Below are 17729 nucleotides of genomic sequence, written 5' to 3'. Positions count from 1 at the left end.
CTTTGAAATACAGATGCTGCTGAGATTAAGCCAAAAAAGGCACCCTGAGCTACTTGAAGGTACCAAAAAGGGTAATAAAAGTTGTGAGATCTTGAGAAGAAGGGTGTAATTCTATCTGATGATATGCAGAGGAAAGGTCGAGAGTAGAAAAGTGCTTCGCACCATTAAGAGAACACAGCATTTCATTAATGTTGGGAAGAGGATGGTGGTCCACTACCACAGCTTTATTTAATTCTCTTAGATCTACACAAAGCCTTACTTCTCCATTAGCCTTTTTGGTCATGACCACCGGGGCCACCCATTCAGAAGCCTCTACTTCTTGAATTATACCACTAGAGAGTAACCTATCTATCTCGTCTTTCATTTTATGTCTGACAGTGAAAGGAACTGACCTTAACTTTGCTATTTTGGGTTGAGCTCCAGGTTTCAAACTTGATAATTATTTAGACAGCCAATTATTATTATTATTATTTTTTTTAAACCTCCGGGAATTTGTCTATCCATGTTTTCCCTTGTTCTTCGACTTGGCCCACAGTAGGAGAATCCTTAAGTACTGATGGAACCTCATTCGGGTCACGATAGACCCGCAAATCACGTTGGTGGAACCAGCTTTATCAAGGAATCTCCTTTCAATAACACATACACTTTTGCTGGGATCACAAGTCCCTTGAACTCAATTGTACCCCAAAAGTACCCAAGTAGTTTGATTGGCACACCGCCATAACCTTTGGGAGAGATATCAGGTTTCTGTAAACTTAGTTTGTTTTTTAAAAGTGTTGGTCATAATAGCTCTTCGGAACTAGAGTTATTTTAGCTCCAGAATCAAACAGAACTTTTACTCTTTCACCATTCACTAAAATTGTTTCAAGGGGACCATTCAAAGATCCACTCTCATTCTGCAAGATATCTACTTCATTTACCAAATCTACTTCATCACTTGTGTCTTCATAATCTACTTCACTAACCTTCTTAATACCCATTTTTGACTTGCAACATTTTGCTAAATGTCCTCTTACCACAGTTTTTGCACAATACTTTCCAAGCAGGACGTTCCTTGTTATTGGCCATATAACCTACATTGCCACACCTAAAACATTTTCCTGTAAACGCCTTTATCCCTTTAACATCATTCTTCTAACGTGTTTGAACTCTGTCTTACAATTATGTACAGTTTTAACAGAACCCCCTTCTTCCATGTCGTAATTAAATGTAGTTACATTCTGATTCTTCAAAATCTGGACACAGTTCTTAGAGTGTTCACAGGCTTTAGCCATAGTGAGCACTTCATCTAAGGAAGAATTATCTTTTTGCCACATGTTTTCTCTGGCCTTTTCTAACGAGCAACCCAACATGAATTGGTCTCTTAGGCGCTCTTCATAAGAAGGACCAAAAGAACAGTTAGTGGCCAGACCACGTAGTGCTGTAATGTATTGTTCAATTGTGTCATCTTGTTGATTTTGGGTAAATAATGTAAATCGAGTTTTTTGATACAAATCTCATATTAATTGAGGCCAGTGGAGTCACTGTCTGATAACTCAGGCAGGTTTTCAAATATTTCTTGTCCCTCTGTGCCTAGACAGTGCATTAGCAAGGAAGTCTTCCTCTCCGCACTAAGACGTGCCACAGACTTTTGCGTAGTTCATAAACACCTTTTTCCACTTCTGCCATTTGATAGGGGGCTCCCCAGGAGATACTAAGAAGAAGGGTGCCGCTGGTACGTTTTGCATGTTGACGTTACACTCGTGTGCTGGAGTTGAAAACTCTTAAGTAGTAGTTAAATATATGCTAACAAAGACATAGGCTAATCATATACCAGTATTCAATTAATAAGAAAGTTTGTACTTTACCATATAAAACAAAACAATAAAATGTATACATATTCACTCTACTTGATAGAAATTCTAAAGTCCTTTCACAGCCTCAGAATTTTGTAAGAAACCAATGTCATGTATTTGTTTTCGTTGCGCCCGTTGGTTAAATGAAGGTGAAATCCCTGTGCAACAAATTTAAGTTTTTCCTCGTCAAATGACGTATGAAGACGCTGTACCCTCGTTGCGTTAGAGGGACACAGAGACACGATTACAAGTGTCTCTTCATTGTCTGGGAGACATGCGAGAGCGTTGTGTGCACCCCCTAGTTGTCTTGGAGACACGTAGAGTTATTGCGCGTCCTCTTGTTGTTTTGGAGACGCGTAGGGACGCTGTGCGCGCGCAGCTCTCCGCAGCATCTAGGCCTCGCGCTTTGTATCAGTAGACAGAAAGAGAAGGTTTTCCCTGTGCGCAAGCGCGATCTCCACTGTCTGCGCCTCGCGTCTTGTATCGGGCTATGGAATACCAGGGATCTAGCAAAGTTCCTTAGATGGGCAGTTGGAGGTGAAGGTCTTGCTGACAGGATGAGGCTTCTGTATACTGGACTTACTCAATAAAATGGACTAAACCCTGAAGAAACTGTATACTTGGTTACCTCAGTTCCCCCAGTGAACACTTTCAAAGGATGCGGTCCAGACAGTTTCAGCTAAGCATTCCACATTGGCAACGCTAATTGTTCAGGCACTGTTGAGACAGATTGTTATTCTCTGGGAAATCAACAGAAAAGCCAAACATTGCTTGCTGCAAGAGAAAAATACATGTTCTCTCCAATATCTTACAGAACACCAGTGTCCACACGTTCGAATCAGCCCAGATTTGAAAAAGTGGGACACTTTTTCATATTTCTGATTTACTAACGAAGGACCACTTCTATTTTGTTGCCCAGGCTTATTTTCTGTCCCAGTCAGGGGTGGCTTCTCAGCTAAGGCAGAAGAAAAATAAAATGATAATAACAGATCGTTATTATAATTTTATTTTTAGCTGAGGCAGGAGGATGGTGTGGGGTGGGGGGGGGGGGGGGGGAAGAGTGGTGTGTGCACCTTAAGTGCTCATGTGCACTCTGCATTTCTCCACTCGGCTGTATTGAACAGCCAGGAGGAGAAAGTGCACTGGGCGACACTCCCTCTGCGAGCGGCGAAGCAGGGCGTCCACACCAGGTTCTGAGATGTTGTTGTGCTCATGACAGCAGCTTTGTGATTGGCCGAGGGGAGTCTGGGAGACTGTGTGCTCCCAGGTGGTGAGGACGAGACGACGGAGGAGACTGACCCGGTGGAAAAAGGTAAGTATTTTCTTTTAACTCCCCGCCTAACCACCCCCATTCAGTGGCAGCTGTGCCTGGTCCTAGTTTGACCTTGAATTCAGTAGTTATGATTTTTGTTTTAAATACGCAACCATAACGCCACTGTGTTAATTCTAGCCTGCAAAAACCTTACAGATTATTTGTACCAATGGATCCCTTACGGTGTACCATGCACACTACAAGAAATTGTTTACATAAGTAATATCACACACAACTTTACATGGAAGCAAAAAGGTATCCAAGGCAGGTCTTCGTAAAAAATTACATTTTTCAAATGCCAATGTCCAGCCTTTTCCCCACAATTGCTGTTGCAGGCTCGAAAGCAGTTGGCATATGTCCCAGAAATGATAATGCTGCCAGAAATGGTCAACATATATCTCCAAAACAGCAGTCAATTTACAAAAGGGATCAAGCTTATTCTTAGAATCAGGAGTCATATTATAAGAACACTCTTGGGCCGCCTCCCTGAGGCCATTACTGATCTCTCCGAATTTTAGTAAAACCACGTGCATAGTTGGAACCATGATAGCTGGAAACAAGGACACGTGTTCACAACTTTTTGCACACAATTTAAACCGACATCAAAATATTTGTCCTTTTTGCATTCATTTATACAATACTCTAACAGTCTAACATAAGTGAGTTTTTTTTTTTTTTTTTATGAAAGCTATACTATACCAAAGCAATAATATTTTTCCAAAGTGATTGTTAATTTTAAGATTACAGCCAGAGGCCCAAACCCTCCCCTTACATTCCCCTAATGGTCAGCTTCTCGTTTCTGCTGGTGAAAATATGCTCATCACCAGTGCAACTTTGAGATGCATCTGTAGAGCTGGCAAGTATCGTCATCGGTGCTTCATGAGGTCAGTCTTGCTTATGACCCAGCTAAACCAGGGGACTGTAAGAGGCACATCACCTTTGATTACACAGAGTGGTGGGTGGATACAGCCTACATACTTAGCATTCGAAGACTAGAGTTTCCACACTTGGCAGTAGATGCACCTCGTAAGTAAGGGCTGGGCAAGGAAAATGTATACAAAAGGCAATTTACTGTGTCAAGCACAAAGTGTTTAGCTTACATTTACTAGCCTGAAAAGTTAAAATAAAAATGCGGTGGCAAAAAAAGAGCAGTACCAATCAGTAACAGTTTTGTATACCATTTACAGAATATATTTAGAATTACCTGCAAAAATGGAAAATAAAAATGTGAAAGAGTATTAAATAAAGAGATAAAGCCAGCCCTGCAAAATGTGCAGTACCAACTCAGCAGTAAAAAGGGAGGTACTCTTCTACCCTCCACAAAAAAGAAAAAAAAAAAAAAAAATTGTTACATTTACATCCTTTTTAGGTCTCAACGAACAGACCTCACAGGCCGTTTGAGAAAAGACCTACTGTCAGCTTACAGTGGGCTTACAGTCTGCCCATTGCTTACCACTAGTTGGCTTGGTCACTCTCATCTGCTTGCTTACTATATGTTTGTTTGTGTTTTTTTTGCGTTTGTCCACCCCTTGAAACATGGTTCTCATTATTTGTGTCCTTCCGCTGCTTACTTTTGAGGCACTACTTTTTCTTTTTGGTTAAGTGCTCTTTGAGAGTGCACAGGTTTTCCAACTGTCTCACTCGTGTATTTCTCTTTCCCCCTCTGCCACACTCCTCTGCCTGTGTGCTTCTTCCTGCCCTCTCTGTGGTGTGCTCTTCATGTTGCTTTCTCACCCTGTTGCTTCTACCCCAGCTCCACTTTGGTCTCTTGCCTGTGTGCTATTCTCTACTAGCAGTCCACATTGCTCTCCTCTGCCCTGTTCTGCTGACACCCCCTTAACTCATGCTCGGTGTTGCTTCCCACTACCTGTACCCTCCATGTTCCTTCATGCCCACATAACTTTTGTAGGTACAGGCCTACAAAAGGCTGCAACCAGACGTGTGATAGGCCATTTTTGTGCTCTTTAGCCATGATGCACATCACAGAGGATTGATTACAGTATTGCTAACACCGCTGGAAACGCAATAGGTCTCAAAGGCAAGGCGCATTGGCTTTGTGAAGCACTAGTTCAAATATACGGACTAAAAATCTATGGGTTTTACATACTGATCAGATAAGAAATTTGTGAAATATGCAATTAGGTTTGTGTCCAACACACTCTTCAGGAGCATCTTTTTTCTCCAGCAGAGATTCCGTTATCAATGTTGGAATGGGCCACTGACCAGTTTAAAGGCAGGGGAGTCTTTAGCCATTCATTTCCCACATCATGGTTCTCAGTCTCACAAATAGTCACTCCAAGCTAAAAAAAAGCCTATCACAAGGGCAACGTAATAAGCTGACTTTTACTTACTACAAAGAAAACAGCATCGATGATAACTATTCCCGTCACATTGCACCTCTTCAGCATGATAAACTGTCCTGCCACAGGAGCCACATTTGTTACCACCTCCCCAGTTAGGCATTTCTTGACACTGTGGAAAAAAAATAAATATATATATATATATATATATATATATATATATAAGGCATTAAAAACAGAGCACACCAATTTATCTAACTCCTATTGAAAATGTTGCTTTACTACATATTTTCTTATGAAGAACATGCTTGGTCTTCTTTGTAATGGTTTCCACAGCACAGTGCACACGCCTTAAATCATGTAAGCATTGCGTCAAAGATACTGCCTCTTGAAGGATGCTTCTCAATACATTTTCTCTGTATGGATTAGCAGCACATGGAATAATACTGGCCTCAGTTTTTACCACAAACAATCTATACGTACGGTGTGAATCATGTGCCTGTTGCAAATGTTATTATGTATAAAATATTCCTTCTTGAACATGAAATAGTTCTTAGTGAGAGCCAATGCTGTTAACTGTAGGATGAATTATATAGGAGCCCCATCAACATTCCTGTTGGATTCTAGTATAGTTAATATGGCTGCACCTAGGGGGCTGTTTGTGTACACAGTATCTACATCAAAAGTGACCAAGATGTTGCCATCTTGGTTAAATTATATATATGTTAGAGGCCATTATCAACCCTTACGCCCACCCCACGCCCCACAAAAAACCACCCATCCATCCATCTGCTGGTTTTATGGTTCTCTCTGTATTGCTGTATAGAGCTGATGAGTAAATTTTCTCTAACTTTGGAATGCTGAACGTTGAGTAGTTATTTCTCCAGCTCACTCACCTGTTTAAGACCCGTTTTCAAGAACCAGACTCTCTGCTGGCATACTATGGGATGAAGATAGGAAGTAAATATCAGTTGAAGTCCTGTTTTCTCTTTGATAACTAAGCCAAACTCTCTAATAAGGATGTCAATTCCATCATGGGTCAAGGTGTATGTAGATATAATGCAAACAGAAAATTGTCTCCTTGGGAAATTGTGTTTATGGGCCCTCTTCTTTTTGGATTACAGTTGTTTAATTTGATAGCATGTCCTACTAAGACCTGTATGTGTGTGTGTGTATATATATATATATATATATATATATATATATATATATATATTTTACATAGGGACAAAACGTTGACAGATTCTCAGGATTGTCCCAAAATAACTTTTTAGTACAAAAGATACAAAAATTTGAACTGCACCTCGATAACGGCAATCATTGTGACAGCTCTGTCACATGTGACTGTCTATAAGTCACACGTTACCACTGTGCACTACGCCATCAGCCCTACTGATGGCGTTATGATCACACGTTATTTACAACTAGTACATTTACAAAGAATGGCTCTCTAGTACATTGTCAAATAAGTAAATGCATGTTGTAAGATTAGATTGTATGTGGTATGCTCGTCTGGAGAGAGTCCCACAGAACCATTATGATTTACCCAAATTTTGTTGATTGGGCGTAAGGGTTAGTCCTGGGTTATAGTAATAGTCCCTAATGCTCTTCTAATTATTTGCACGACATGCTCGTCAACCCCCATATGGTTGAACATATGTATTCAAAACACACTTTTGACAGCCCATGGAGCTCAGACGGTGGTAGCCTCTTCCTTAATCAGGCTGTTTAAACATGCACTTTTAACTTCCTTCCCAAATACGAATAAGTGGAACCTTTCTACACCCTATGCTGAAGCTCTCCTTAAACTCACTTCTGTTAGCAGCTGCAGCACATAACTACAAAGACATCATGGCAGCCTCCACATCTCACCCTTCTCAACCTGCAGTATCTCTAGCTGGATGCCACGGTTTGAGCTGGCAATCCCTTCCCCTCTTCAGCCAAATGACAACCTCTTTGCAAATCCATCTCATCCACCTGCCAACTACCTTACCATGCCTCCATCCAATGTCTGCCTCACTCCTAACCCCACCCCACACAGCAGGTTACTAACCCCCATTTAAACCTGTGCACTTTTACATCTTTCCTCCACCTCAAGAAAGCTAAGAGATATTATTAACAAGAAAGCCCGGGGAGGTGGCTGTCACCAAGTCAGCAGGGTGGGGCCACCCACATATGTTATAATACAAGCCCCGGGGGGGAGGTGAAACCCAGGGTGTGGGGTGCCCATGCCTATATATATATATATATATATATATATAAATATATAAATTGAAATCCTGAACAGGTGATATCCTCAGGGCAGCGGGGGGGGGGGGGAGGGGTAAGGGGTGCCCCCCCTTGCACATACAAATAAAATAAATAAAGGAAGCTCTGGGGAGGTTGTGGTCCCTGGAGCGGTGATATATAGATAAATAAATAAAAAGGGCAGAAAAGTTTACGCTTGTTTCCTCCTCCCTCCCCCCCCCCTCCCCCCCCATTTTGTTTTGCTTCATGTTGTCCCTACCGTGGTCCCTTTTATTTTTACTTTTTTTCCTGGGACTCGGCTTAAGGTTTGAAGTGTTGGCAGCCAATCAGAGCTGTGCATTTCCCTGCATTAGCTCGTCTTTATTCACAAATACTTTGCGGCCAGAGATATACAAATCTGAATTTCCCTACATTTCGCCAAAACTACTGAACGGATTTACTCCAAATAAGCAAAAGCATGATTTGCATACCGACAGCTAGCTTTCTTCCAAATTTGGTATAGTTCCGTACAGTGGTTCGGACTGTAGTCGTGTCTAAAGAATCCTATGGAAATTAACATGGGAAACACACCTTTTTAGAGCCCCCTTTTCTCTGTCCCTGCTTGACGGGTCACCCCAAAAAAACTTTCACTGCGCAACCAGAAGTATTGCAACACTTTTTTGGGGAATATGTTGTAAAGATTCGTCAAACGGTGCCAAAGATATAGGCAAGTCAAAAAATGCTTTTATTATGGAAACATGGTCCCAACTATACCTACCTGGCAAGATATTTATATTTATATTTTACACACATATACACACACACACACTTATATTGTAAGGGGGGGGAACTACTCCATGTACCCTTTGTAGATTAGTTTAATAATTTATCTCCCAAGGATTTTTAATTTATATAGATGATCTGGGCACCTAGCAAAACTCAAAGGGTCTTTGAAATCACTGTGCCTACAGGGCTTACTTGAAAATATTTTGAAGGGTGAGGGGGTTCTATCAGAACCCATATTTATGCCTTATAAAGTTTCAAATGAGTATCACTGTGCTTCAGCTGGTGGGGGCTGCTCTGCTACTCAGATGAATGGTGCACAATTAGCATTGGTTACCAGAAGATGTTTTGGCCTGACATTTTAAAACCGCAATGAGTAAGTACTTTTTAAATACTCACGCTGCTTTCTAAAATAAGCAGAACTTAAGAAGCTCAAATGCTACATTAGTTTGACTTAAGATGAACTGTATGTTACATTCTGATCAATAAAATAATTGTTGCGTTCACCAGTACGACTGGACCCCCCCCACCCCGATCCTCCCACCACATCCATCCGTGCCTGACATCACTCCACTTTTTATCTTTGAGAAGAAAAAAAAAAAAAAAAAAAAAAATGATACAAAAGCGAGGTCTTCACGTACAAGAGATTTCACTTTTCCTCTAAACTCTGATGAATCACCCTAAGCCTTCCTGCTTTGCTTCTGCCAAGGACCAAATTGTACAGCGTTACCTTGTGCAGTAAAAATTCCTAAAACTATCCCAGGGGCGCCTCCTCCGCTAAGGTGGAAGCGCGTTGCCCTGCTGCATGCAGTAGAAGAAAAATAAAATGATACTAATGGATCGGTATTATTTTATGCTGAGCCAGGATAGGGAGGGGTGGGGCTGGAGGGAGGAGTGGTGTTATATGCACTTTAAGTGGCAAAGTCTGTCTGGCCAGCTGTGTTGGGCCGGCGAAACAGACAGACATGCACACTTTGCATTTCTCCACCCAGCTGTATTTCACAGCCGTGAGGAGAAAGTGCACAGGGTGCCACTCACTCTGTGAGCACTGAAGCAGGCCACTTACACCAATCACGGTGTGCCGGTCATGCTGGCAAGTCTGGAAGCCTGTGTGCTTCCGGACGAAGAGGAGAGTGAAGGAGACAAACACGTCTCCCGACCTGACCAGGAAAGAACAAATAAAATAAAAAAATCATCATTATTTTATTTATTTTTTAAATCCCCGCCAACTCCGTTTTGTGGCAGCCGCCCCTGAACTACCCCTAGATCACCAAAATGGAGATGAGTTATAGGTGCTAAAATGACCGGTGTTACCTTCTGTGTGAAAAGGTGAATGGAATCAACACTGATCAGCCACTGTGGCATTGAAAACGTTGCAAAAATCCTGTTACGCTCCCATCCCACATGCATTCATTTTGAAATACAAGGATCTGATGAACAACTAGTGTGTGAAAAATGTATGGGCATCAAGATCACTGCTGGGGACGAATACATAAGCAAGAGGTCTGTGCACGGAAACATGCATTAAACATTGATCTAATTTTGGGGGTCCAAGAAAGGGTAAAATTAGAGACCAATATATCTAGTTAACTATTGTTAACAAAGCCAGTAGTCTGGTGTTGCCGGCAAGCCTGCTGACTTTCTCGATCTAGGTTTTATTTTGACATGATTTTGGTAAAACATTGCTGAGAAAGCTGCCAATGAAATGTGTGTGCGCAGTAGGTAGCCTTTGCTAGTTTTGCAAAATGTCTTACTACGCTGGTAGCTGCATTATAATAATATTTTCCGGCATCCAATGTAGGGGGGCGGGGGGGGTCAGCTGTAGCATACAGCACATTCTGGACATAAAAACAACATTATCCAACATAGGACCGAGCAGACTAAAACAGAACACTCTTTACAAATGTCCCACTCATGTACACCCCAACTTTGAAACCCCTCTGCATAGAGAAGATTTCAATAAATGTGTGTGCAAACCTTCACTCTAGACAAAACTACCAACACCACACTTTCTATACTTGCCCTCATAATTCTGTTGAACTTAAAAACACTATTTAACTTTTCAAAAGGAGCAACAGACTCAGCCACGTATGAAATTATGTATGAACAACTATTACAAAATAAAATTTATCCCTTCAGAAAACCATAATATTCCTTTTGCTGTTAGATGAAATCTGGAGAAAAGTGGTTATTGTACCAGTTTTAAAAAGCTCCTGACACGGTTTAGTTGATATGGGCTGGGCTATTATAAAAACAAGCATACATTCAGTAGCCACTACTCTCTAGATGCCTAAACAAAAGATGATGCAGTAATGTGTCAAGCAGTTGCTTCTTTGACATCTATACCAATTAGGTAATCGGCCCTTTATATATATTTAAAGTCAGTCAAGATCATGTTAAGTGCTTCCTAACTCTGTATTTTTTTATTCTCTGTCAAGTGTGATACTGCTTGCTGCTCTTATTCAAGCATGTGACTATGGAAGAGTCAAGACTGGAGAAAATTACAAGTTTCCTACCTGAACACCGTGATCCTCTAGTATTGATATCTTTCATAGATTCACATGCAACCAGTGATTTATTTGTAATTAAACAAGTGCCAGGGCCCTTCCCAGGACATCACTGCAGCTTGGACCACCCATTTCCCCTGGCAGCGCCATCGTCCACATAGTTACTGATCATCACACTCCTACATTTATATTTGGATTAGTCCAGACCAGGCAAAACTTCCAGAATGGGCTGGACAGTTTATATTGTTATTTTACTCTACATTTAATTATTAAACACATGGTTTGCTCACAAAAAAACACACAAATAGCCATACCACATGATAGAATGTTATAAGTGCTGCCCACTGGCAAACATTGGCTCAAATTAAGCACTGCAAGGGACCATCCCTCTTCCCAGTTAAAGAAGCTCACTACATTGGTTAACTCTTTCATAATACCTTTACACTCAAGCTAACAAATCTGAGGTATAGTGGCCTTTGAGAGAAGAAAGAAAAAAGAGAAGAAAAAAAAGAGAAGAAAGAAAAGAGAAGAAAGAAAAGAGAAGAAAGAAAAGAGAAGAAAGAAAAGAGAAGAAAGAAAAGAGAAGAAAAAAAAGAGAAGAAAAAAAAGAGAAGAAAAAAAAGAGAAGAAAAAAAAGAGAAGAAAAAAAAGAGAAGAAAAAAAAGAGAAGAAAAAAAAGAGAAGAAAAAAAAGAGAAGAAAAAAAAGAGAAGAAAAAAAAGAGAAGAAAAAAAAGAGAAGAAAAAAAAGAGAAGAAAAAAAAGAGAAGAAAAAAAAGAGAAGAAAAAAAAGAGAAGAAAAAAAAGAGAAGAAAAAAAAGAGAAGAAAAAAGAGAAGAAAAAAGAGAAGAAAAAAGAGAAGAAAAAAGAGAAGAAAAAAGAGAAGAAAAAAGAGAAGAAAAAAGAGAAGAAAAAAGAGAAGAAAAAAAGAAAGAGAAAGAGAAAGAGAAAGAGAAAGAGAAAGAGAAAGCCTTGGGCAAGGGTCGCCCCCCCCACTTTGGGGGCACATGTACAGAGGCCATTTCTGCACCCCTTGGAGACAGATCAGCCTATTATTTTAGGGGGGGGCAGAAGCCACTTAGGCACCAGGGATAGTGTTGTGTGTGTTTTTTGTTTGGGGGCTGTCCCCTTTGGCAAGGGTCGCTCCACATGGGGACACACTACTAAAAGGTATTTTCTGGCCTCCTTGGGGCAGACAGGCCTATTTCTTTAAGTAGGCCCATCTGCCCCTATGGCAGAATCCACTTAGGCACCAATTTCTAAATGTTTGATGGTGGGGTGTTTGTCAATTGATGAAGTATTTGCATTTGTGATAAAAATTGTTTTCCTCCTTGTTGTTCTAGTTCAAAGCTTTTGCTTTATTTGCTGTGGCTCCTTGCGGTTTTGGCGGTGGTTGACCTGCAGTTTGCACAGTTGCATGTTTTAGATAAGTAAAAACAATTTACTCCAAAGGAGTATTGTTGCCATGCATGAATGACATGTTTGTACGGGGTGTACTAAATGCAGGATTGTGTGTGAAATTGTCCTTAGATTTGTGCACAATGATATTTGTTTTGTCTTATTTCTAATTTGCCTTTCTTTCTTTCTTTTTAGTGGGATATCATTGGTGATTGCTGTGTCTGTGCAGAGTAGTTGCTGGTGAATCAAGCTTTTTCAGGCAAGTGAGCGGTATAGTTTTTGAGTTTATAACTCTAACAAAGCTACACTTTGTTACTTGTCTTACACAGTGCTGGTTGTTGGTGGTGAATTTGTCCAGTTAATTTTAGTAAGAGAGATCATGGCTAGCCGCAGGATGACCACTCAGCAGGTGGTTGATATGCTTTTTGAGTCACAGTCTGATCATGATTATGAGACGGACTCTGCATCTGAGGCAAAGGAGGAAGTGAGATTCTGGCAGTGATGTTTCTGTTGGAGGGGAATCTCCTGATGATTAAGCCACACTCAGTGCAGATGAAGGGCCTGTTTTAGAGGACGACACTGATGTGCCAATAGTGCAGCAACCTGGGGCTGAAAGGTTTCCCGTTATAAGACCTGATGTCTGGGTTGCCCCAAACATGGAGCAGCCAGAGTTGCCTGCCTTTACTGGTCTCCCGGGGTGTAACGCCAATACAGAGAACTTTTTGCCTATCAATTTCTTTGAGTTATTCATGGATGATGTGTTTGTGGAAGAGATTGTTGAGCAGACTAATCTGTATGCAGAGCAGCATTTGAGGGACAATGCTGCTAGACTTAGGCCACACTCTAGAGCCGCCCAGTGGATTCCCACAAATTTGGAGGAGATAAAAGTTTTGGGTTTGACTTTTTTGATGGGGTTGATAAGGAAGCCGTCACTGGCTTCTTATTGGTCTACTAGTCCCTTGAAGGCAACAGCTATATTTCCTGCGACCATGAGTCATAATCGGAATCTGCTTCTTCTTAGGATGCTGCATTTTGTTGACAATGCATTAGCCTTGCCACAAGATCACCCAGATTCTGACCGTCTTTTTAAAATTAGGCCTGTCCTTGATCATTTTGTAGATCAGTTTTCGGAGGTCTATGTTCCAGGCAAAGAGATAAGTGTGGACGAGTTTTGGTCCTCTTCAAGGGTCGTTTGGTTTTTAGGCAGTACATTCCTAGCAAAAGGGCACGATATGGAATTAATTTGTATATGCTGTCTGAAAGTAGGATCGGATATGTGTATAGTTTCCGTGTCTACACTGGTAGGGATTCCAATATTGACCCCCCTGGTTGTCCTCCCACTTTTGGAGTTACTGAGAAAATTGGGTGGGATCTTGGTAGACGACTGTTCAACAAAGGTCACCATTTGTATGTAGATAACTTCTACACTGGAGTGCAGTTGTTCAAGGAATTGTTTAGAGTGGACACTGTTGCTTGTGGCACAATCCGTTCTAACCGGAAAGGCTATCCAAGGGAGCTTGTCTGTAAAAAACTTGGAGGGGACAGTGCTGTGCCTTGCGGAATGAGGAGCTGCTAGCTTTGAAGTTTTTAGACAAGAGGGATGTCTACATGCTAAGTACCATCCATGATGAGATTACTTCCCCCCGTGACTGTTTGGGGCCAGGTTGCTGAAGTGCGCAAACCTGTGTGCATTTTAGATTATAATAAGCACATGGGAGGTGTAGATAGAGTTGATCAGAGGTTGGAACCTTATACTTCTATTCGTAAGTCTTACGTTTGGTATAAGAAGTTAGCAATTCACCTCTTCCACTTAGCAACCTTCAATGCTTTTATTGTGTTTAGGTATAGGTCTCCAGAGTCAAAAATGACATTTGTGAAATTTCATGAGTCAGTGATAGGGAGCCTTATTGTGGTGGAACAGGCCAGAGTTCCTAGAGAAGCAGTGGAGGAGGATGTGGCTAGATTGAAAGATCGCCACTTTGCTGAGCACATTCCTCCCACACCCAAAAAAGACTTTCCAGCTAAGAAATGTAGAGTGTGTTTTCGAAGAGGTATCCGGAGGGAGACTCAAATGTACTGCCCAGCTTGTCCTTCAAAGCCTGGGCTGTGTGTGTGGGTGGTTGTTTTAAGAATTACCACACCCAGAAGAATTTCTGGGAACAACCATGAGTGTAAACTCATGTCTGTTTTGTATTTTCATGTGTTCAGTTTCATGGTTAGCATTTCTGTCATGTACTTAGTTATAGCTTTTGTGTTTGTAGTTTTGTAATTCTTTCTACTTAGAGGTTCCTCTGTTTTACAAAGAAAAAAAAAAAAAAAAAAAAAAGCTATTGTGTGTGGAGTGGGGCTTGGCTGAGAGTGTACATATTGACTTGCTGTTGGCTACTGCAACACACTGCCAGCCAAACACCAGTCCACACACTCCCATCAGCTGGTGTGATTGTTGTATCAGGCATTTGGGCGTATGTAAGTGATGGTCCCTTGAGTGGCGCTGTCTGTCGATGGGAGTACTGTAATGTGCTGGGCCCGTGGCTGGCGGTGTGAATGGTCTTGTGTGTGTCATGTATGAAAGTTGTGTGAATGGACTTTAAAGCAGTTGGAGCCTTGTCGCGGCTTTACTGCTCACGAGCTGTGAGTCATTGTTTCCGTTTTTTGCCTTTCAGTTATTAACAGTGCATTTCATTTTTGTGAAAGCTCTTGTTAGTAAAATTTGATCCACTGAACCATCACTCACCCTCGTGCCAAATCCAACCAGTATGTGTGGTAAAAATGACAAAACCTGCTCCGCTGTAATCAGGCGTCGCAGCACACCTGTGACACGCTAGGTGCGTCAGGTGGGACCCCAATGATGAAACATGCCACCAACTTGGTTGGTGGGTGAGGGGTCTTTTTCACATAACCTAAGTGCGTTTCTTTTCACAATTTTAGTGTTTGGCACATCACGGATGTATGTGGACACATCAAAATGATAGATTACAAAACTACCTGTGTTTGGGGGGGTGGGGGGGTGTGGCACCTATGTTTTTGGTCCTGGGTGCGGCCTTCATCTAGGGGAAACCTATCAAACCCAGACATTTTTTTTAAACTAGACACCCCAAGGAGTCAAGGGAGGTGTGGCTTGCGTGGATCCCCCAACATTTTCTTACCCAGACTCCTCTGTAAACCTCACAATTTGCTTAAAAAAAAACATATTTTCCTGACTTTTCTTCGTAGGATCACCGCTCCAGCACACAATTCCTACTCCCCAGTGTTCCCCCTCAGTCTCCCAAGTAAAATGACACCTCACTTATGTGGGTCCCCAAAGCAGAGTCAGTCTAAAGACGTATAGAAGAATATGTCCTTATAAACTCGCTGTGCGATCCCCTCTAGCTCTACAAGTTTTGGGTCATACCCAGTCAGGCACCTGGTCCACCCACACAAGTGAGGTATCATTTTTAATCGGGAAACTTGGGGGAGGGGGGGGGGGGGTGAGGGAACGCTGGGTGGAAGGAAATTTGTGGCTCCCCTCAGATTCCAGAACTCTGTCACCGAAATGTGAGGAAAATGCGTTTTTTTTAGCCAGAATTGGAGGTTTGCAAAGGATTCTGGGTAACAGAACCCGGTCAGAGCCCCACAAGTCACCCCATCTTGGATTCCCCTAGGTCTATAGTTTTCAAAAATGCACAGGTTTGGTAGGTTTCCCTAGGTGCCGGCTGAGCTAGAGGCCAAAATCTACAGGTAGGCACTTTGCAAAAAACACCTCCGTTTTCTGTGATGTGTCCACGTTGTTTTTTGGGGCATATCCTGTCACGGGCGCTAGGGCTACCCACACAAGTGCGGTATCATTTTTATCGGGAGACTTGGAGGAACATAGAATAGCAAAACAAGTGTTATTGCCCCTTGTCTTTCTCTACATTTTTCCCTTCCAAATGTAATACAGTGTGTAAAAAAAGACGTCTATTTGAGAAATGCCCTGTAATTCACATGCTAGTATGAGCACCCCGGAATTCAGAGATGTGCAAATAACCACTGCTTCTCAACACCTTATCTTGTGCCCATTTTGGAAATACAAAGGTTTTCTTGATAGCTATTTTTTACACTTTATATTTCAGCAAATTAATTGCTGTATACCTGGTATAGAATGAAAACCCACTGCAGGGTGCAGGTCATTTATTGGCTCTGGGTACCCAGAGTTCTTGATGAACCTACAAGCCCTATATATCCCCGCAACCAGAAGCATCCAGCAGACATAACGGTATATTGCAGGAAAAAGTTAGAGTAAAACAGAGAAAATTTGATGTTTTTTCCACCTCAATTTCAATATTTTTCTTTTTCAGTTATTTTCTGTAGGAAACCCTTGTAGGATCTACACAAGTTACCCCTTTCTGAATTCAGAATTGTATCTACTTTTCAGAAATGTTGCGGTTTCTGGGATCCAGTGTTGGTTTCATGCCCATTTCTGTCACTGACTGGAAGGAGGCTGAAAGCACAAAAAGAAATCGTAAAAATGGGGTATGTCCCAGTAAAATGCCAAAATTGTGTTTTCTGATTCAAGTGTGCCTGTTCCTGAAAGCTGGGCAGCTGGTGATTTTAGCACCGCAAACCCTTTGTTGATGCCCTTTTCAGGGTAAAAACCACAAGCCTTCTTCTGCAGCCCCTTTTTCCCATTTATTTTTTATTTATTTTTTTTAACACATTTTTCACTGTATTTTGGCTAATTTCTTGGCCTCCTTCTAGGGAACCCACAAAGTCTGGGTATCTCTAGAATCCCTAGCATGTTGGAAAAAAAGGACACAAATTTGGCATGGGTAGCTTATGTGAACAAAAAGTTATGAGGGCCTAAGCGCGAACTGCTCCAAATAGCCCAAAAAAGGCTTGGCACAGGAGGCGGAAAAGGCCTGGCAGTGAAGGGGTTAAAGAAACCAACATTGAGATTACATAGCCAAAAAACTGCAACTTTAACTTAGCAAGGGGTGCATAAACAAGACACCAACATTATATCTAAACTATACCAACACCCATGTTTTACCTAGGCCATTGAGAGGACATTGAGGAAGACAGACTACATTTTAGAAAAAAAAAGACAAAATCACAGGCATTCAATGCCTCCTTTCATTACTACTCTACACAAAAGCCTAGATATACCTCAACTTTTATCTGCAAATGAATAGCAGTACAAAAAAAATATATAAATACATTTAAAAAAAAAAAAAAAAAAAAAAAAAAAAAAAAACACAAACACACAACTCATGTATGAAAAATAAGATAGAATGGAGTTCTATCCACGTTCAGGTTTCTTGTGTCTACTGAGAACATTAAAGCAACCTATATAGCAATGTTGATGACAAGTTATCTTTGCATACGAACGATACAATTTCATACTCAAATGAA

The 17729-nt window shown here is 41.3% G+C and overlaps 1 protein-coding gene across 2 annotated transcripts in view; it reads right to left on the bottom strand.

Annotated features, from left to right (window-relative positions):
• CSRP2 (cysteine and glycine rich protein 2) overlaps window positions 1–17729 on the bottom strand; it is an 86832-nt gene that overhangs the window by 54422 nt on the left and 14681 nt on the right. For both annotated transcript variants that reach the window (XM_069228793.1, XM_069228794.1), the window contains exon 2: window positions 5499–5619. In XM_069228793.1, coding sequence (XP_069084894.1) covers window positions 5499–5610 — 112 coding nt within the window. In that variant the 5' untranslated portion in view covers window positions 5611–5619. The remainder of the gene's footprint in view (window positions 1–5498; window positions 5620–17729) is intronic.

This window comes from Pleurodeles waltl, chromosome 4_1, assembly GCF_031143425.1.
Source record: "Pleurodeles waltl isolate 20211129_DDA chromosome 4_1, aPleWal1.hap1.20221129, whole genome shotgun sequence".
NCBI lineage: Eukaryota > Metazoa > Chordata > Amphibia > Caudata > Salamandridae > Pleurodeles > Pleurodeles waltl.
This window is presented reverse-complemented; position numbering and strand designations above follow the sequence as displayed.